The sequence below is a fragment of the Rhinoraja longicauda genome, chromosome 7 (assembly GCF_053455715.1).
Source record: "Rhinoraja longicauda isolate Sanriku21f chromosome 7, sRhiLon1.1, whole genome shotgun sequence".
NCBI lineage: Eukaryota > Metazoa > Chordata > Chondrichthyes > Rajiformes > Arhynchobatidae > Rhinoraja > Rhinoraja longicauda.
The window spans coordinates 1-22,498 of NC_135959.1; the positions used below are offsets into that span (position 1 = coordinate 1).

Genomic DNA, 22,498 nt, shown 5'->3' on the forward strand with positions numbered 1-22,498 from the left:
GAGAAACCTTTCTTTTTTTAGGTCTCTTCCTCGGGGCGAGGCTCGGCCGTGGGGACTTCCATCGCCGGTGCGGCCGCAGGACTTAACATCGCCCGGTGCGGCTCGGCCGTGGGGACTTCCATCCCCTTGCAGGGGCTGTGTGGGTCGGTCGCCTCGGTAGGAGTCGAGCTGCCTGTTCGTGGGCATGGGGGTAGAGAGAGGAAGTTGTTTTGCCTCCATCACAGTGAGGGGGTGATTGGAGTCGATGTGATGGATGTTTGTGTTTGACACAGACACCCCACACACACACAGACCCCCCCCCCCCCCCCCACACACACAGACACAGACCCCCCCACACACACAGACACAGACACCCCACACACACACAGACACAGACACCCCCACACACACAGACACAGACACCCCACACACACACAGACACAGACACCCCACACACACACAGACACAGACCCCCCCACACACACAGAACCCCCCAACCTGGGCACGTGGACGAGGAGCAGCAGGAACAGGTCGGCCGCGCAGAGACGGTTCCGGTCCCCAGCGAACGACCGCAGACTCTTCACCTGCGGAGACAGAGAGAGCGGTCAGTTACCCGGCCCGGCCCGGCACGATACGGTACGGTACGGTACACACCCAGCCTGGCCCACACCAGCCCACCCCAGAGTTACCCGGCCCGGCCCGGCCCGGCACGATACGGTACGGTACACACCCAGCCTGGCCCACACCAGCCCACCCCAGCCCACACCAGCCCACCCCAGCCCACACCAGCCCACCCCAGCCCACACCAGCCCACCTCAGCCCACCCCAGCCCACACTAGCCCACCCCAGCCCACCCCAGCCCACACTAGCCCACCCCAGCCCACCCCAGCCCACACTAGCCCACCCCAGCCCATCCCAGCCCACACCAGCCCACCCCAGCCCACACTAGCCCACCCCAGCCCACACCAGCCCACCCCAGCCCACACTAGCCCACCCCAGCCCACACTAGCCCACCCCAGCCCATCCCAGCCCACACTAGCCCACCCCAGCCCACACTAGCCCACCCCAGCCCACACTAGCCCATCCCAGCCCACACCAGCCCACACTAGCCCACCCCAGCCCACACTAGCCCACACCACCCCAGCCCGGCCCACCCCAGCCCACACTAGCCCACACCAGACCCCCAGCCCACCCCAGCCCACGCTAGCCCACCCCAGCCCACGCTAGCCCACCCCAGCTCACACCAGCCCCCCCCAGCCCACACTAGCCCACCCCAGCCCACACTAGCCCACCCCAGCCCACACTAGCCCATTCCAGCCCACACTAGCCCACCCCAGCCCACACCAGCCCACACTAGCCCATCCCAGCCCACACTAGCCCACCCCAGCCCACACTAGCCCACACCACCCCAGCCTGGCCCACCCCTAGACACGGGCCACACTAGCCCACACCAGCCCACACTAGCCCACCCCAGCCCACACTAGCCCACCCCTAGACACGGGCCACACTAGCCCACACCAGCCCACACTAGCCCATCCCAGCCCACACTAGCCCACCCCAGCCCACACTAGCCCACACCACCCCAGCCTGGCCCACCCCTAGACACGGGCCACACTAGCCCACTCCAGCCCACACTAGCCCATCCCAGCCCACACTAGCCCACCCCAGCCCACACTAGCCCACACCAGCCCACACTAACCCACATCAGCCCACACCAGTCCACCCCAGCCCACACCAGCCCACTCCAGCCCACACCAGTCCACCCCAGCCCACACCAGCCCACACTAGCCTGGCCCACCACTGCATTACTGCACAGGTATCTTGCTCTTGTTTCCAACACCTCTTGCAATGACGGCCAATGTGTCTGAAGAAGGGTCCCCACACAAAACGTCACCTGTCAGTGTTCTCCAGATAGGTGACGTTTCACAGAGTGCTGGAGTAACTCAGTGGGTCAGGCAGCATCTGTGGAGAACATGGATAGGTGACGTTTCACAGAGTGCTGGAGTAACTCAGCGGGTCAGGCAGCATCTGTGGAGAACATGGATTGGTGACGATCCTTCTTCAGAATTAGGTTTAGGTTTATTATTATTATTATTATTATCACGTGTACCAGGGTAGGTTGTTTTTGCATGCTGTCCAATCAGTTCAGACAATGCTGTACATAAGTGCACTCAAGCCAAACCGGTCCTGCTGGTCGACAGAGGGGAAGATAGAACGTGGGGAATTCCAGGAAGCAAAGGGCAGACTTTGCCAGCACTGTTTGGCAGCAACCTTCATTCAGCGTGACAGAGAGAGTTAGACCGAGCTCTTGGGGCTCGACGAATCTAGGGATGTTTAGAAGGATGAGAGGGGATTTATAGAAACATATTAAATTCTTAAAGGATTGGACAGGCGAGAGGCAGGAAACATGTTCCCTAAGTTGGGGGAGACCAGAACCAGGGGCCACAGTTTAAGAATAAGGGGTCGGCCATTTAGGACTGAGATGAGGAAATACTTTTTCACCCAGAGAGTTGTGAATCTGTGGAATTCTCTGCCACAGAAGGCAGTGGAGGCCGATTCATTGGATGTTTTCAAAAGAGAGTTGGATTTAGCTCTCAGGGCTAACGGAATCAAGGGATATGGGGAGAAAGCAGGAATGGGGTTATGGCGAGTCCGAAACTTGTTGGTTGTAGACGAAGTTTATTGCAGCCGCAACACACGAATACAGAGTTAAACAACAAGGTAAAGGACAACCATCACAAACTTACTGTCTTCCTTGAAGACTTCGCCGAACTCACTCAAACGGGCGCCAAACGCGCACCTGACATCGCTGGCCAATCAGCGATGTCGTTCCCTGGACCATTCTCTATGGTCGCTACATGACCCCCCCCAGAACCCGAGGTGCGGAACCTAGCTGGGAGCCGGATTTCGCGACCATAACGAGTACGGAGAGGGACAGCCTGAACCACAGGAGCCGGAGGTTCCGGACTTGGTGGAACAGCCGGAACGAGAGGTTCTGGAGGAACTACCGGCACGGGGGGTTCTGGAGGAGCTGCCGAAACGGGGGGTCCTGGAGGAGCGGTCGGAACGGGGGTTTCTGGACTGGGCGGAACTAACGGAGGTCGGCCTCTTCTAGGGGTTTGACCGACCAGGACTGGTTGATCCGGGTCCAAATGGGCAGGTTTGAGCCGGGACACCGAGACGAGTTCACTCTTGCCGCCCATGTCTAAGGTGAAAGTAGCCGTTCCCTTACGTAAAACCCGGAACGGCCCTTGATAGACCCTCTGCAACGGGGCGCGATGGGCATCTTTACGCAGAAAAACAAACTCACAGTCCTTCAGGGAAGACGGTTCATGTACCATGGAACACCCATGACGTGAAGTCGGCACTGGAGCCAGGGAGCCCACCCGTTCCCGGAGAGATGCTAACGCTGATGGGACTGTAGGGAGCAGGGCTGAAGGGTCCGGAAACAGATCTCCGGGTACTCGAAGGGTCGAGCCATATACCAGCTCTGCGGACGACGCACCGAGATCTGGCTTAGGAGCAGTCCTGATGCCCAAAAGAACCCAAGGGAGTTGGTCTACCCAGTCCGGACCTTCAAGCCTTGCACAGAGGGACGCCTTAAGTTGGCGGTGGAACCTCTCTACGAGTCCATTTGCCTGGGGGTGATATGCAGTTGTGGGTTGTAACTTGGACCCGTACAGTTCCGCCAGCGCGGCCCAGAGGGACGAAGTGAACTGTGGACCTCTGTCAGTTGTAATAACTGCCGGGACCCCGAAACGAGCTACCCAATGAAGGGCCAAAGTCCTGGCACAAGACGCTGACGAGATATCAAACAATGGGAAAGCCTCTGGCCACCGGGTGAACCGATCCACCACCGTGAGGAGGTGGGTGTAGCCCCGGGAGGAAGGCAAAGGCCCGACCAAATCCATGTGGATGTGGAAAAAACGACAAACCGGGACCTCGAAATCCTGTACGGGGGGCTGGACGTGGCGCTGGACTTTAGCGGTCTGACAGGGCACGCAGGAACGTGCCCACCCCGCTACCTGTTTCCGCAGGCCATGCCAGACAAACCTCGCTGCTACCAAGGCAGAGGTGGAGCGGATGGACGGGTGCGCCAGCCCATGAATGGCATCGAAAACCCGGCGCTGAAGGGAGGGCGGTACTACCGGCCTGGGACGGGGAAGAGAAACATCGCACCAGACTTTCGTGCCTTCCGACCCACAAGCTACCTGGGCCAACTTCAATCCCGAAGTGGTGGACCGGTAAGCCGAAACGGTATCCGCCAGGAGCTGTGCCTCCGCGAGCTCCTGGGGATCCACTTCGCAGTCCACCGCCGAAATAGGGGGAAAAGCAGGTCTAGACAGGGCGTCAGCAACGGCATTCAGCTTACCCGCGATATGACGGACATCTGTGGTAAATTCGGAGATAGCAGTCAGGTGCCGCTGCTGGCGGGCCGACCATGGGTCAGACAATTTCAAAAAAGCAAATGTTAATGGCTTGTGGTCCGTAAATGCCACGAATGGGCGGCCCTCGAGGAAATACCTGAAATGACGGACAGCTAAATAGAGAGCTAGAAGCTCTCGGTCAAATGCGCTATATTTCAGCTCGGCCGAATTTAGTTGCCGGCTGAAAAACGCTAAAGGCTGCCAACGGCCACCAACCTGCTGCTCCAGAACCCCGCCCACCGCCACGTCAGAGGCGTCAACCGTCAGGGCCGTGGGGGCGGAGGGGCTCGGATGGACCAACATGGTGGCGTCTGCCAAGGCTGCCTTAGCTGCTGTAAAAGCCGACTCTGCGGTCGGGGACCACAACAACTCCACCGGATTCCCTGCAAGGCATTGGAAAAGCGGGCGCAGGACTCGCGCCGCTGCCGGGACGAATCTATGGTAGAAATTAACCATGCCTACGAACTCCTGCAGCCCTTTTACTGTGGTGGGCCTGGGGAAAGCCCGGATAGCCTCCACCTTCTCGGGCAAAGTTGCGGCGCCGGCAGAGGTAATTCTGTGACCTAGAAAATCGAGGGCAGGCAGGCCGAATTGACATTTGGAGGGTTGAATAATGAGCCCGTGGTCTTGGAGCCGCTGGAACACGGTCCGCAAATGGGCCTGGTGTTCCTGCACTGAGGGGCTGGCTACCAGGATGTCGTCTAGATAGATAAACAAAAAGGGTAAACCCCTGCCCACGCGGTCCATCAGTCGCTGGAAAGCCTGTGCCGCGTTCTTTAAACCGAAAGGCATACGCAACCATTCAAACAACCCGAACGGAGTAATAGTTGCAGTTTTTTGTATGTCCTCCGGTCGCACCGGAATCTGATGGTATCCTCGCACCAAATTGATTTTGGAAAACACCACCGCTCCTTCCAGCCCAGATGAAAAGTCCTGTAGGTGCGGTATGGGGTAGCGATCAGCCGTGGTGACAGCATTGAGACGCCGATAATCGCCACATGGCCTCCACCCCCCAGATGCCTTGGAGACCATGTGTAACGGCGAGGCCCACGGGCTGTCAGACTGACGGACAATTCCCATTTCCTCCATCTTCCTGAACTCCGCCCTTGCCACCACCAGTTTGTCTGGCGGTAGTCTCCTGGCCCGAGCGAAAACGGGAGGGCCTTCGGTGCGGATGTGATGGACCACACCGTGCTTAGCCGAAGGTGCGTCAAAACGTTGGACGAGCAGCTCTGGGAACTCTGCCAGAATCGCAGCATACGAGTCGGGGGCCGCGACGACGGCCTGGACAGTAGGGCTGGGCGAGGAGGCGATTGTCGGAGCGACGTGCTCATCTTCGGCGGAGGGTCGGAGGTCGTTACCGCGGACATCAGGAACCAGTGAAAAAGCCCAGAGAAAATCTGCGCCCAGGATCGCTTGTTTGACGTCGGCTATGATGAATGGCCATTCGTACGTGCGGAGGCCTAACACAAGGGACATCTTCCGTGTACCGAAAGTGCGAATTGGGCTGCCATTAACCGCGATGAGGGTGGGACCTGTCTTACCCGATCTGGTTTCGAGGTCGGTCGGCGGCACTATGCTGACGATGGCTCCCGTGTCTACCAAAAATTCTGTGTCCGTGAATCGATCATGGACATAGAGGCGCCGGTTCTGGCCAATCGTAACTGCCCCTATGTACGATCGGCCGAGGCATTTCCCGCGAAGGTACAAGGCAAACGACAGTTGCGGGATTCGTTACCCCATCGTAGGTGATAATAGCACCAGCCGCGCTTGTGCGGATCTTTTTGGCGGGCTTTCGGAGAATTGGCGGGAGACGTGGCGCCATCTTGCCGTCGCTGTGGCGTGGTCACTGATGTCGAGACTTTGTTGATTGAACCACTTGTCTTGTTTTTTCCCGCTATGAGCGCGTCCGCTTTCGCTGCATATGCTTCGGGGTCCTTAAAAGAACAATCCGTAAGCAGCAGTCGGACATCCTCGGGAAGTTTCTCGCGGAATGCCTGTTCGAACATAGGGCAATCCGTATGCTCACCGGCTAGCATCATCATTTCGGCCATGCGGACGGAAGGCAGTTGGTCTCCAAGATCCGGTAGGTGCAGAAGTTTTGCCGCACCACCATGCTTATTCAACCCGAAGGTTCGCAGTAATACCTTCTTCATGGCCTCGTATTTGTCTTCCGCAGGTGAATTTACGATGAACCGCATCACGCGCTTGGTTGTGTCCGGCGATAGCGCGCTGACGAGGTAGAAGTACTTCGTGGACTCGTCCGACACCTTCTTTATATGGAATTGAGCCTCGGCGTGGATAAACCAAGCTTGCGGTGCGTACGTCCAAAATAACGGAAGATGAACGCCTGCCGCGCTTGACTCCGGTGTGCCCTGCTCAGTCATCGTCAACGAGGCGTCGGGTTCCTGCTCAGTCGGTGATCGTCCAGATCACGTCGGGGTCACCAATATGGCGAGTCCGAAACTTGTTGGTTGTAGACGAAGTTTATTGCAGCCGCAATATTCGGATACAGAGTTAAACAACAAGGTACAGGACAACCATTACAAACTTACTGTCTTCCTTGAAGACTTCGCCGAACTGACTCAAACGGGCGCCAAACGCGCACCTGACATCGCTGGCCAATCAGCGATGTCGTTCCCTGGACCAATCCCCATGGTCGCGTTCCCACGTGACCTCGCTGGCCAATCCGAGGGTTCGATGACCTGGACCATTCTCTATGGTCGCTACAGGGTACTGATTGTGGATGATCAGCCATGATTACAATGAATGGCGGTGCTGGGTCGAAGGGCCGAATGGCCTCCTCCTGCACCTATTGTCTACAGGACCTGTGACCACTGGCCGTAGGAGAGGTGGGTGGCTGGCTGCAGTGACCAGCGGGGCTAGAGTGGACATGTTGGCAAGCTGGAAAGGGTACAGAGAAGATTTACGAGGACGTTGCCAGGACTAGAGGGTGTGAGCTACAGGGAGAGGTTGAGCAGGCTGGGTCTCTATTCCATGGAGCGCAGGAGGATGAGGGGAGCTTATAGAGGTGTACAAAATCATGAGGGGAATAGATCGGGTAGATGCACAGAGTCTCTTGCCCAGAGTGGGGGAATCGAGGACCAGAGGACATAGGTTCAAGGGGAAAAGATTTAATAGGAATCTGAGGGGTAACTTTTTCCACACAGAGGGTGGTGGGTGTATAGAACGAGCTGCTGGAGGAGGTAGTTGAGGCTGGGACTATTGCAACGTTTAAGAAACTGTTAGACAGGTACATGGATAGGACAGGTTTCGAGGGACATGGACCAAACGCGGGCAGGTGGGACTAGTGTAGCTGGGGCATGTTGGCCAGTGTGGGCAGGTGGGACTAGTGTAGCTGGGGCATGTTGGCCAGTGTGGGCAGGTGGGACTAGTGTAGCTGGGGCATGTTGGCAAGTGTGGGCAAGTTGGCCTGAAGGGCCTGTTTCCACACTGTATCACTCTCTGACCAGTGCTCACTGGCTGGAGAGGAGGTGGCTGCAGAGACAGATCTTATCAAAACGTATAAGATTATTAAGGGGTTGGACACGTTAGAGGCAGGAAAAATGTTCCCAATGTTGGGGGAGTCCAGAACAAGGGGCCACAGTTTAAGAATAAGGGGTAGGCCATTTAGAACGGAGATGAGGAGAAATGTTTTCAGTCAGAGAGTTGTGAATCTGTGGAATTCTCTGCCTCAGAAGGCAGTGGAGGCAGATTCACTGAATGCATTCAAGAGAGAGTTAGATAGAGCTCTTAAGGATAGCGGAGACAGGGGGTATGGGGAGAAGGCAGGAACGGGGTACTGATTGAGAATGATCAGCCATGATCACTTTGAATGGCGGTGCTGGCTCGAAGGGCCGAAAGGCCGAATGGCCTCCTCCTGCACCTATTGTCTATTGTCTATTGTCTATTGTCCATTGTCTATTGTCTGTTGACAGTTGACCCATTGTTGGAACATGTCACAACCCGAGGAAAGTTCCAGAAGATTATAAAGCAGGCAGCGGGCAGAGCAGAGTGTAGGAGGGGAGCAATAGGCATCATGCTGCATCATCAGATATACTTAAAGTGGAAAAGGACAAATGTTTGAACATTTGATGAACTGTGAGTTATTGGGAAGTGCAGGGACCTGTGGTTCTCAGTTACTTGTGATAAATCCACACTGGCTGTACAGCAGGAACATCCTTGCTATTGAGGCAGTGCAGCGTAGGTTCACCAGGTTAATCCCCGGGATGGCGGGACTGTCGTATGAGGAAAGATTGGAAAGACTGGGCTTGTATTCACTGGAGTTTAGAAGGATGAAAGGGGATCTTAGAGAGACGTATAAAATTATAAAAGGACTGGATAAGCTAGATGGAGGAAACATGTTCTCAATGTTGGGGGAGTCCAGAACCAGGGGCCACAGTCTAAGAATAAAGGGGAGGCCATTTAAAACTGATGTGAGAAAAAACTTTTTCACCCAGAGAGTTGTAAATTTGTGGAATTCTCTGCCACAGAGGGCAGTGGAGGCCAAATCACTGGATGAATTTAAAAGAGAGTTAGATAAAGCTCTAGGGGCTAGTGGAATCAAGGGATATGGGGAGAAGGCAGGCACGGGTTACTGATTGTGGATGATCAGCCATGATCACAATGAATGGCGGTGCTAGCTCGAAGGGCCAAATGGCCTCCTCCTGCACCTATTGTTTATGTTTCTATGTTTATCCCACACACTTAACGTTCTCTGGTGTCCTAGGAAAAAATCTGCAGATGCTGGTTTAAATCGAAGGTAGACACAAAATGCTGGAGTAACTCAGCAGGTCAGGCAGCATCTCTGGAGAGAAGGAATGGGTGACGTTTCGGGTCGAGACCCTTCTTCAGACTGATGTCAGGGGAGGCGGGACAAAGGCAGGATGAGGTTGACCTGCACCTCCTCCAACCTCATCTATTGCATCCGCTGTTCCAAATGTCAACTTCTCTACATCGGCGAAACCAAACGCAGGCTCGGCCATCGTTTCGCTCAACACCTTCGCTCAGTCCGCCTTAACCAGCCTGATCTCCCGGTGGCTGAGCACTTCAACTCCCCCTCCCATTCCCAGTCTGACCTTTCTGTCATGGGCCTCCTCCAGTGCCATAGTGAGGCCCGCCGGAAATTGGAGGAACAGCACCTCATATTTCGCCTGGGCAGTTTGCAGCCCGGTGGTATGAACATCGACTTCTCCAACTTTAGATAGTTCCTCTGTCCCTCTCTTCCCCTCCCCCTTCCCAGATCTCCCTCTATCTTCCTGTCTCCACCTATATCCTTCCTTTGTCCCACCCCCCTGACATCAGTCTGAAGAAGGGTCTCGACCCGAAACGTCACCCATTCTTTCTCTCCCGAGATGCTGCCTGACCCGCTGAGTTACTCCAGCAATTTGTGATACCTCCCCACCATCATATATATATATACAGCGCGGAAACAGGCCTTTTCGGCCCACCAAGTCCGCGCCGCCCAGCGATCCCCGCACACTAACACTATTAACACTATCCTACACACTAGGGACAATTTTTACATTTACCCAGCCAATTTACCTACATACCTGTACGTCTTTGGAGTGTGGGAGGAAACCGTAGATCTCGGAGAAAACCCACGCAGGTCACGGGGAGAACGTACAAACTCCTTACAGTGCAGCACCCGCAGTCAGGATCGAACCTGAGTCTCCGGCGCTGCATTCGCTGTAAAGCAGCAACTCTACCGCTGCGCTACCGTGCCGCCATCGAAGGTCCATCACGGGTACTGACCCCACCATCAAAGGGATCTACAGGAGGCGCTGCCTCAAAAAGGCAGCCAGCATCATCAGACCCACACCACCCTGGCCACACTCTCACTGACCCACACCACCCTGGCCACACTCTCACTGACCCACACCACCCTGGCCACACTCTCACTGACCCACACCACCCTGGCCACACTCTCACTGACCCACACCACCCTGGCCACACTCTCACTGACCCACACTCTCACTGACCCACACCACCCTGGCCACACTCTCACTGACCCACACCACCCTGACCCACACTCTCACTGACCCACACCACCCTGGCCACACTCTCACTGACCCACACCACCCTGGCCACACTCTCACTGACCCACACCACCCTGGCCACCCTCTCACTGACCCACACCACCCTGGCCACACTCTCACTGACCCACACCACCCTGGCCACACTCTCACTGACCCACACCACCCTGGCCACCCTCTCACTGACCCACACCACCCTGGCCACACTCTCACTGACCCACACCACCCTGGCCACACTCTCACTGACCCACACCACCCTGGCCACACTCTCACTGACCCACACCACCCTGGCCACACTCTCACTGACCCACACCACCCTGGCCACACTCTCACTGACCCACACCACCCTGGCCACACTCTCACTGACCCACACTCTCACTGACCCACACTCTCACTGACCCACACCACCCTGACCCACACTCTCACTGACCCACACCACCCTGGCCACACTCTCACTGACCCACACCACCCTGACCCACACTCTCACTGACCCACACCACCCTGGCCACACTCTCACTGACCCACACCACCCTGGCCACACTCTCACTGACCCACACCACCCTGGCCACACTCTCACTGACCCACACCACCCTGGCCACACTCTCACTGACCCACACCACCCTGGCCACACTCTCACTGACCCACACCACCCTGGCCACACTCTCACTGACCCACACTCTCACTGACCCACACTCTCACTGACCCACACCACCCTGACCCACACTCTCACTGACCCACACCACCCTGGCCACACTCTCACTGACCCACACCACCCTGACCCACACTCTCACTGACCCACACCACCCTGGCCACACTCTCACTGACCCACACCACCCTGGCCACACTCTCACTGACCCACACCACCCTGGCCACACTCTCACTGACCCACACCACCCTGGCCACACTCTCACTGACCCACACCACCCTGGCCACACTCTCACTGACCCACACCACCCTGGCCACACTCTCACTGACCCACACCCCCCCTGGCCACACTCTCACTGACCCACACCACCCTGGCCACACTCTCACTGACCCACACCACCCTGGCCACACTCTCACTGACCCACACCACCCTGGCCACACTCTCACTGACCCACACTCTCACTGACCCACACCACCCTGGCCACCCTCTCACTGACCCACACTCTCATCTCGCTGCTACCATGGGGAAGAAGGTCCAGGAGCCTGAAAACCGTGACCTCCAGGTTCAGGAACAGCTTCATCCCAACAACATCAGGCTGTTGAACCCTGCCCAACACTGACCCCAGCGACTGTGATCATCTACAGACTGGTCTTTGGTACTTATACCATTACCTAGTTACCTACTACGAGTCACCTAGTACTTCTGATGATGAATATACTTAGTTTAGTTTAGAGATATAGCGCGGAAACAGGCCCTTCGGCCCACCGAGTCCGTCCGCACTGACCAGCGATCCCCACACACTAACACAAGCCTACGCTAGGAACACTTTTACACCAAGCCAATTAACCTACAAACCTGCAGGAGTGTGGGAACCCCACGCAGGTCACGGGGAGAACGTGCAAACTCCATACAGACAGCACCCGTAGCCATGATTGAACTGGGGTCTCTGGCGCCGTGAGGCAGCAGCTCTACCCGCTGCACCACCTGCACGAGACATTACTGTATATTGATCTGGCAATGCTGCAGCTTTGGTGAGAAGCCCATTGGCCCCGAGTCGTGAATATTACCGGCATTGGACTATTGGCAACGCAGCCCCGGTAACCGTGACTACGGTCACCAGCGTCACTGCATTCAGGTGCAGAGAACCAACCCCTCACGCAACCATGCAGCTCCTCCTGCAACCATGCAGCTCCTCCTGCAACCATGCAGCTCCTCCTGCAACCATGCAGCTCCTCCTGCAACCATGCAGCTCCTCCTGCAACCATGCATCTCCTCCTGCAACCATGCAGTTCCTCCTGCAACCATGCAGCTCCTCCTGCAACCATGCAGCCCCACACCCCCCCCCACCCACTCCCACACTCCCCCATACCCACCCACAACCGCCCACCCACCCACCCACACCCGCACCCACACCCCCCCACCCACACCCCCCCCACCCACACCCACACACACACACCCCCACCCACACCCACACACCCACACCTACACCCCCCCACCCACACCCCCCCCACCCACACCCACACACACACCCCCACCCACACCCACACACACACACCCCCACCCACACACACACACCCCCACCCACACCTACACCCCCCCCACCCACACCCACACACCCCCACCCACACACTCCCACCCACACCCACACACACACACCCCCACCCACACACACACACCCCCACCCACACCCACACACACACCTACACCCCCCCACCCACACCCACACACCCCCACCCACACCCACACACCCACACCTACACCCCCCCACCCACACCCACACACACACCCCCCACCCACACCCCCCCCACCCACACACACACACACCCACCCCCACCCACACCCCCCCACCCACACACACACACACACACACACACACACACACACACACACACACACACCTCTCCCCCACCCACATGCCCACCCCTCACCTCCTCCTCCTCGGGCAGCATTTTGCGGAGTTCCGTCAGTAGGTCGGCCCCGTACGAGGCTGCCCGCCCCTGTCTGATGTCAGTCACGATATCGGCAACCGGCCTGTGGGTGGGAGACACAGAGAGAGTGACACCCATGGGTGGGGGGAGCCTGACCCTGACCCTATGGGTGGAGGGAGACAGTGTGAATGCCTCATTCTCCCCACCCAACCCTGGACAAGGGGCAGGCAGCCGGCTCGTGCAGAGCCCTCTCCCACCTGGCGCCATGACTCATGGATGGCCAGCTTGGCCGGCCCCAGGAGCAACCCAACCAGGACATCTTCAGCCCCACCCTCTCCCCTACGCACAGGGTGCCCAGAGATGAGGGTGGTGGGTGGGAAGTGCAGCCAGAAGGCAAGGAGCGGCCCCTTTAGATATTGGAACAGGGGCTGCAACCTCACACACTCCATGTACACGTGGTACACAGACTCACACACTCCATGTACACGTGGTACACAGACTCACACACGCCATGTACACGTGGTACACAGAGTCTTCCAGCCTGCAAACGTGGCAGGCGGCCGGCATGTGTGAACCAACCGCGAGAGAAACAGGTTGCAGGGGTCTCCACGGTGAAGTGCCCTCCACCCCAGGGCCCCGATGTCAGCTTCACTGACCGGTCGACCATCACTGACCATCACTGACCGGTCGACCATCACTGACCATCACTGACCGGTCGACCATCACTGACCAGTCGACCATCACTGACCATCACTGTCCATCACTGACCATCACTGACCAGTCAACCATCACTGACCGGTCGACCATCACTGACCGGTCGACCATCACTGACCAGTCGACCATCACTGACCGGTCGACCATCACTGACCGGTCGACCATCACTGACCATCACTGACCAGTCAACCATCATTGACCATCACTGTCCATCACCACTGACCATCACTGACCAGTCGACCATCACTGACCGGTCGACCATCACTGACCGGTCGACCATCACTGACCGGTCGACCATCACTGACCGGTCGACCATCACTGACCAGTCGACCATCACTGACCGGTCGACCATCACTGACCATCACTGACCGGTCGACCATCACTGACCAGCCGACCATCACTGACCATCACTGACCAGTCGACCATCACTGACCATCACTGACCAGCTGACCATCACTGACCATCGCTGACCAGTCGACCATCACTGACCATCACTGACCGGTCGACCATCACTGACCATCACTGTCCATCACTGACCATCACTGACCAATCAACCATCACTGACCGGTCGACCATCACTGACCGGTCGACCATCACTGACCGGTCGACCATCACTGACCATCACTGACCGGTCGACCATCACTGACCAGCCGACCATCACTGACCATCACTGACCAGCTGACCATCACTGACCATCGCTGACCAGTCGACCATCACTGACCGGTCGACCATCACTGTCCATCACTGACCATCACTGACCAGTCAACCATCACTGACCATCACTGTCCATCACTGACCGGTCGACCATCACTGACCATCACTGTCCATCACTGACCGGTCGACCATCACTGACCATCACTGACCGGTCGACCATCACTGACCATCACTGACCGGTCGACCATCACTGACCATCACTGTCCATCACTGACCATCACTGACCGGTCGACCATCACTGACCATCACTGTCCATCACTGACCATCACTGACTGTGGGAAGGAACTGCAGATGCGGGTTTAAATCAAAGATAGACACAAAATGCTGGAGTAACTCAGACTGGTCAGTCTGAAGAAGGGTCTTGACCCAAAACGTTACCCACTCCTTCTCCCCACAGATGCTGCCTGACCTGCTGAGTTACCCTGGCGCTTTGTGTGTGTCTCTGGCCGACACTGACCATCTCCGGCCACCACGACCGTCTCCGGCCACCACTGACCGTCTCCGGCCACCACTGACCGTCTCCGGCCACCACTGACCGTACGGCCACCACTGACTGTCCGGCCACCACTGACCATCTCCGGCCACCACTGACTGTCTCTGGCCACCACTGACCATCCGGCCGCCACTGACCATCTCCGGCCACCACTGACTGTCTCCTGCCACCACTGAACGTCTCCGGCCACCACTGACTATCTCCGGTCACCACTGACCATCCGGCCGCCACTGACCATCCAGCTACCACTGACCGTCTCCGGCCACCACTGACCGTCTCAGGCCACCACTGAACGTCTCCGGCCACCACTGACCGTCTCCAGCCACCACTGAACGTCTCCGGCCACCACTGAACGTCTCCGGCCACCACTGACCATCTCCGGTCAACACTGACCATCCGGCCGCCACTGATCATCCGGCCACCACTGACCGTCTCCGGCCACCACTGACCGTCTCCGGCCACCACTGACCATCTCCGGTCACCACTTACCGTCTCTGGCCACCACTGACCATACGGCCACCACTGACCATACGTCCACCACTGACCATACGGCCACCACTGACCATCTCCGGTCACCACTGACCGTCTCCGGCCACCACTGACCATACGGCCACCACGGACCGTCTCCGGCCACCACTGACCGTCTCCGGCCACCACTGACCGTCTCCGGCCACCACTGACTGTCTCTGGCCACCACTGACCATCCGGTCGCCACTGACCGTCTCCGGCCACCACTGACCGTCTCCGGCCACCACTGACCATCTCCGGCCACCACTGACCGTCTCCGGCCACCACTGACCATACGGCCACCACTGACCATACGGCCACCACTGACCATCTCCGGCCACCACTGACCGTCTCCGGCCACCACTGACCGTCTCCGGCCACCACTGACCGTCTCCGGCCACCACTGACTGTCTCTGGCCACCACTGACCATCCGGTCGCCACTGACCGTCTCCGGCCACCACTGACCATACGGCCACCACTGACCGCCTCCGGCCACCACTGACCGTCTCCGGCCACCACTGACCATACGGCCACCACTGACCATACGGCCACCACTGACCATCTCCGGCCACCACTGACCGTCTCCGGCCACCACTGACTGTCTCTGGCCACCACTGACTGTCTCCGGCTGCCACTGACCGTCTCCGGCCACCACTGACTGTCTCCGGCCGCCACTGACCGTCTGGCCTCACCTCTTGAACTGTTTCAGGAAGATGGCGATGTTCATGCTTTTCTTGGCGTCCAGGATGGAAATCTGCGGACAGAGTCGGGCGGTCAGATCGGCCACAGTGGACTGGACACACCTGCAGCCCCTGGGGTCAGCGCTTTCGTCAGGCCCCCACCACCGGTAAGAAACATAGAAACACAGACAATAGGTGCAGGAGGAGGCCATTTGGCCCTTCAAGCCTGTACGCACCGCCATTCATTGTGATCATGGCTGATCATCCACAATCAGTAACCCGTGCCTGCCTTCTCCCCATATCCCATGATTCCACTAGCCCCTAGACCTCTATCTAACTCTCTTTTAAATTCATCCAGTGAATCGTCCTCCACTGCCCTCTGTGGCAGAGAATTCCACACATTCACAACTCTCTGGGTGGAAAAGTTTCTTCTCACCTCAGTTTTAAATGGCCTCCCCTTTATTCTTAGACTGTGGCCCCTGGTTCTGCCACCATGAGGGTCCTCACTCTCTCCCCAGCCCCACATCACCCCCTCCCTCTCCCCCTCCCTCTCCCCAGCCCCCTCCCCCCCCCTTCCCTCTCTCCCGGCGTCGCCAACATACCCAACCTTGGGGGCTGCAGGGAGAAGGTGGAGGTGCTGGAGGGGCAGAAGGGGGACAAGGTGGAGGAGGGGCTGGGGGAAGGGGGGACAAGGTGGAGGAGGGGCTGGAGGGGCTGGGGGAAGGGGGGGACAAGGTGGAGGAGGGGCTGGAGGGGCTGGGGGAAGGGGGGGACAAGGTGGAGGAGGGGCTGGAGGGGCTGGGGGAAGGGGGGGACAAGGTGGAGGAGGGGCTGGGGGAAGGGGGGACAAGGTGGAGGAGGGGCTGGGGGGGCTGGGGGAGGGTGGACAAGGTGGAGGAGGGGCTGGGGGAAGGGGGGGACAAGGTGGAGGAGGGGCTGGGGGGGCTGGGGGAGGGTGGACAAGGTGGAGGAGGGGCTGGGGGAAGGGGGGACAAGGTGGAGGAGGGGCTGGGGGAAGGGGGGGGACAAGGTGGAGGAGGGGCTGGGGGGGGCTGGGGGAGGGTGGACAAGGTGGAGGAGGGGCTGGAGGGGCTGGGGGAGGGTGGACAAGGTGGAGGAGGGGCTGGGGGAGGGTGGACAAGGTGGAGGAGGGGCTGGGGGAAGGGGGGGACAAGGTGGAGGAGGGGCTGGGGGAAGGGGGGGGACAAGGTGGAGGAGGGGCTGGGGGGGCTGGGGGAGGGTGGACAAGGTGGAGGAGGGGCTGGAGGGGCTGGGGGAGGGTGGACAAGGTGGAGGAGGGGCTGGGGGGGGCTGGGGAGGGTGGACAAGGTGGAGGAGGGGCTGGGGAAGGGGGGGACAAGGTGGAGGAGGGGCTGGGGGGCTGGGGGAGGGTGGACAAGGTGGAGGAGGTGCTGGGAGAGGTAGTGGACAAAGTGAAGGAGGAAGTGGCAGGCGATGGGAGGGGAGGGAGCCTTGTGGTGACCGAGCGTGTCCTGTTGGTGGAGGCAGCCTGGTGAAAGCGCAGCCCCCAGGCGCTACAACGTGAGCCGCAGCAACAGCCATGTCACCGGGCGGCGCGGCAGTCGGTGTGGAACTCGCTGGTCAGCCAGACCACCGGCATTGGCCAAAGTGCCGGATTAACTCAGCCGACTGGACAGTCTGAAGAAAGGGCCCAATCTGAAACGTCACCAGTCCATGTTCTCCACACTCTGTGTGTTTTTGTGCATTAACCAGCCTCTGCAGTTATTGGGGTAGAGTGGACAATCAGCAACAACAGACATCCCCCCACGGTCAGTCACAGTGAGGGGTCACTGCACTTCCTTCAGGTCTTTCAAGCTCCAATGTTCTGGACATGACAATCACAGTGAATGGCAGTGCTGGCTCGAAGGGCCTAATGGCCTATTGAGCAAAGAGGTCCTTCTGCAGTTGTACAGAGCCCTAGTGAGACCGCACCTGGAGTACTGTGTGCAGTTGTACAGGGCCCTAGTGAGACCGCACCTGGAGTACTGTGTGCAGTTTTGGTCTCCAAATTTGAGGAAGGATATTCTTGCTATTGAGGGCGTGCAGCGTAGGTTTACTAGGTTAATCCCCGGAATGGCGGGACTGTCCTATGTTGAAAGGCTGGAGTGACTAGGCTTGTACAGGGGGAGTTGGCTGCACCTAACGGCTGCGGCTCTCTGGCAGTCTGTTTGTCTTTTTTTCTTTTTTTTTGTTTGTGTCGGTGTTGGGATGGTTTTTGTTTCTGTTTTTGGCTGTGTATGTGTGGTGGGGGTGTGGGGGGGGTGGTGTGGGGGTGGGGTGGGGCGGGGGAAACCTTTCTTTTATTAGGTCTTCCCCGGGGCGCAGCTCGCCCGCGGGGCCTTCCATCGCCGGCACGGCTCGGCTGCGGGACTTAACATCGCCAGCGCGGCTCGGCCGCGGGACGTTTCAGTGCCCGGTGCGGCTCGGCCGCTGGACTTAACATCGCCCGGTGCGGCCGCGGGACGTTTCAGTGCCCGGCGCGGCTTGGCCGCTGGACTTAACATCGCCCGGTGCGGCTCGGCTGCGGGACGTTTCAGTGCCCGGCGCGGCTCGGCCGCTGGACTTAACATCGCCCGGTGCGGCTCGGCCGCGGGACGTTTCGGTGCCCGGTGCGGCTCGGCCGCTGGACGTTTCAGTGCCCGGTGCGGCTCGGCCGCTGGACTTAACATCGCCAGGTGCGGCCGCGGGACGTTTCGGTGCCCGGGGCGGCTCGGCCGCGGGGCCTTCCATCCCCTTGCGGGGGCTGTGCGTGTCGTTTGCCTCGGTAGGGGTCAAGCTGCCTGTCCGTGGGTGCGGGGGGAAGAGAGGGGAAGTTTTGTTGCCTCCATCACAGTGAGGGGGTGTTTGGAGTCACTGTGATGGATGTTTGTGTTGGGGTCGTGTGTTGGGGTCGGGTGTTGGGGTCGTGTGTTGGGGTCGTGTGTTGGGGTCGGGTGTCCTGTGTTCTTTTCTTTTTTGCTGTGTTTTGTGTGACTGCTGAAATTTCGTTCGGTGTAAAAAGCCGAGTGACAATAAAGTGTTGTTATGTTATGTTTTGTATACACTAGAATTTAGAAGGATGAGAGGGGATCTTATCAAAACATATAAGATTATTAAGGGATTGGACACGTTAGAGGCAGGAAACATGTTCCCAATGTTGGGGGAGTCCAGAACCAGGGGCCACAGTTTAAGAATAAGGGGTCGGCCATTTAGAACGGAGATGAGGAAAAACTTTTTCACTCAGAGAGTTGTAAATCTGTGGAATTCTCTGCCTCAGAAGGCAGTGGAGGCCAATTGTCTGAATGCATTCAAGAGACAGCTAGATAGAGCTCTTAATGAGGAGGTGCTCAGGGGGTATGGGGAGAAGGCAGGAACGGGGTACTGATTGAGAATGATCAGCCATGATCAGATTGAATGACGGTGCTGGATGGCAGAAGGAAGAGTGGCAATAAAGGGGTTGTTTCTGGTTGTCTGCCAGTGACCAGCGGAGTTCCACAGGCTCGGTGCTGGGGCCGCTACTCTTTGTAGATTAATGATTTGGACGAGGGGATTGAAGGCTTTGTGGCCACGTTTGCGGATGATACACAAATAGGTGGAGGGGCAGGTAGTGTAGAGAAAGCAGGGACTCTGCAGAAGGACTTGGACAGGTTGGGAGAGTGGGCAGAGAAGTGGCAGATGGAATATAGTGGAGCAAAGTGTGGAGTCATGCATTTTGGTAACATAGAAAACATAGACAATAGGTGCAGGAGGAGGCCATTTGACCTTTCGATCCAACAACGTCATTCATTGTGATCATGGCTGATCATCCAAAATTAGTAATCCGTGCCTGCCTTCTCCCCATACCCCTTGATTCTGCTAGCCCTGAGAGCTCTCTTTTAACTCTCTTTTAAATCCATCCAGTGAATTGGCCTCCACTATCTTCTGTGGCAGAGAATTCCACAAATTCACAACTCTCTGGGTGAAAAGGTTTTTTCTCATCTCACTTTTAAAAGGCCTCATCTTTATTCTTAGACCGTGGCTCCTGGTTCTGGACTCCCCCAACATTGGGAACATTATTTCCTGCATCTAGCTTGTCCGGTCCTTTTATAATTTTATACGTTTCGATAAGATCCCCTCTCATCCTTCTAAACTCCAGTGAATACAAGCCCAGTGTTTCCAATCTTTCCTCATATGACAGTCCCGCCATCCCGGGAATTAACCTTGTGAACCTACACTGCACTCCCTCAATAGCAAGAATGTCCTTCCTCAATTTAGGAGACCAAAACTGCACACAGTACTCCAGATGTGGTCTCACTAGGGCCATGTACAACTGCAGAAGGACCTCTTTGCTCCTATACTCAAATCCTCTTGTTGTGAAGGCCAACATGCCATTAGCTTTCTTCACTGCCTGCTGTACCTGCACGCTTACTTTCAGAGACTGGTGTACAAGGACACCCAGGTCTCGTTGCACCTCCCCCTTACCTAATCTGACACAATTGAGATAATAATCTGCCTCCTTGTTTTGCCACCAAAGTGGATAACATCACATTTATCTATATTATACTGCATCTGCCACGCATCTGCCCACTCACTCAACCTGTCCAAGTCACCCTGCAACCACCTAACATCCTCTTCACAGTTCACACTGCCACCCAGCTTTGTGTCATCCGCAAACTTGCTATTGTTGCTTTTAATTCCATCATCTAAATCATTAATATATATTGTAAAAAATTGCGGCCCCAACACTGAGCCTTGTGGCACTCCACTCGCCACTGCCTGCCATTCTGAAAAGGACCCATTTACTTCTACTCTTTGCTTCCTGTCTGCCAACCAATTCTCTATCCATGTCAACACCCAACCCCCAATACCATGTGCTCTAATTTTGCTCACCACCCACCCGTGTGGGACCTTATCAAAGGCTTTCTGAAAGTCTAGATACACTACATCCACTGGCTCCCCTTCATCCATTTTACTTGTCACGTACTCAAAAAATTCCAGAAGATTAGTCAAGCAGGATTTCCCTTTCATAAATCCATGCTGACTTGGACTTATCCTTTTACTGCTATCCAAATGCACCGTTATTACCTCTTTAATAATTGACTCCAGCATCTTCCCCACCTCCGATGTCAGGCTAACTGGTCTATAATTCCCCATTTTCTCTCTCGCTCCTTTCTTGAAAAATGGGATAACATTAGCTATCCTCCAATCCACAGGAACTGATCCTGAATCTATTGAACATTGGAAAATGATCACCAATGGTCGTATAAATAAAGGAGTAGAATATAAAAACATAAAAACATGTAATGCTGAGGCTCCATAAGGCAGAGATAGACAGATTCTTGATCAGTGCGGGTGACAGGGGTGATGGGGAGAAGGAGGGGGGAGTGATAGATCAGCTGTGATTGAATGGCGGAGTAGACTTGATCAGCCGAATGGATTAATTCTGCTCCGATCACTGAACTTATGAACTCATGACCCCTCCCCTCTCGCACCGCCACCCCCACCCTCCCCTCCCGTCACCCTTGGGTAATGACCCACCCCCACCCCCACCCCCACCCCCCCCACCCCGTCACCCTCTGGTGATGACCCACCCCCACCCCCACCCCCACCCCCCACCCCCACCCCCACCCCCACCCTCCCACCCCGTCACCCTCTGGTGATGACCCACCCCCACCCCCACACTCCCCTCCCGTCACCCTCGGGTGATGACCCACCCCCACCCCCACCCCCCACCCCACCCACCTCCCCACCCCCACCCTCCCACCCCGTCACCCTCTGGTGATGACCCACCCCCACCCCCACCCTCCCCTCCCGTCACCCTCGGGTGATGACCCACCCCCACCCCCACCCTCCCCTCCCGTCACCCTCGGGTGATGACCCACCCCCACCCCCACCCTCCACCCCCCCGTCACCCTCTGGTGATGACCCACCCCCACCCCCACCCTCCCCCCACGTCACCCTTGGGTGATGACCCACCCCCACCCTCCCCCCCCGTCACCCTTGGGTGATGACCCACCCCCACCCCCACCCCCACCCTCCCCCCCCGTCACCCTCGGGTGATGACCCACCCCCTCACCTCGGTGCGGCTGCCCTGCTGGGGCGAGCTTTGCCGTGTGGGCCGGGCACGCTGGGCCTGGCTGCTGGCGAACAGCTCCTCCATGCGGCTGGTGTCGATGGCGATGTGCGCAACATCTGTCTGCGCCGTCCAGATGTTCTGCCGGCCCACCACCTGGTGCCGCGGCAACGCGTCCCAGTTAAAGCGCCGCAACCGGGAATGCCGGGCCGGGGCCGAGCGCCGGAGCAGGCCGGGGGGAGGGGGGGCCCCAGGGAGCGGGGGTGGGGGAGGGGGGGCCCCAGGGAGCGGTGGTGGGGGGGCCCCAGGGAGAGGGGGTGGG

General features: G+C 57.7%; 1 protein-coding gene across 1 annotated transcript; it reads right to left on the bottom strand.

The window, feature by feature from the left end:
* Nucleotides 1-477: 477 nt before the first annotated feature.
* LOC144595402 (FH2 domain-containing protein 1-like) lies at nucleotides 478-22,351 on the bottom strand (the record flags this gene model as incomplete). The annotated part of the gene is made up of 4 exons (XM_078402904.1): nucleotides 22,180-22,351; nucleotides 16,137-16,198; nucleotides 13,016-13,118; nucleotides 478-563 (listed from the first exon to the last, which is right to left on the bottom strand). Coding segments are annotated over exons 1-4 (335 nt in total), but the record flags the coding sequence as incomplete, so codon positions are not given.
* Nucleotides 22,352-22,498: the final 147 nt, after the last annotated feature.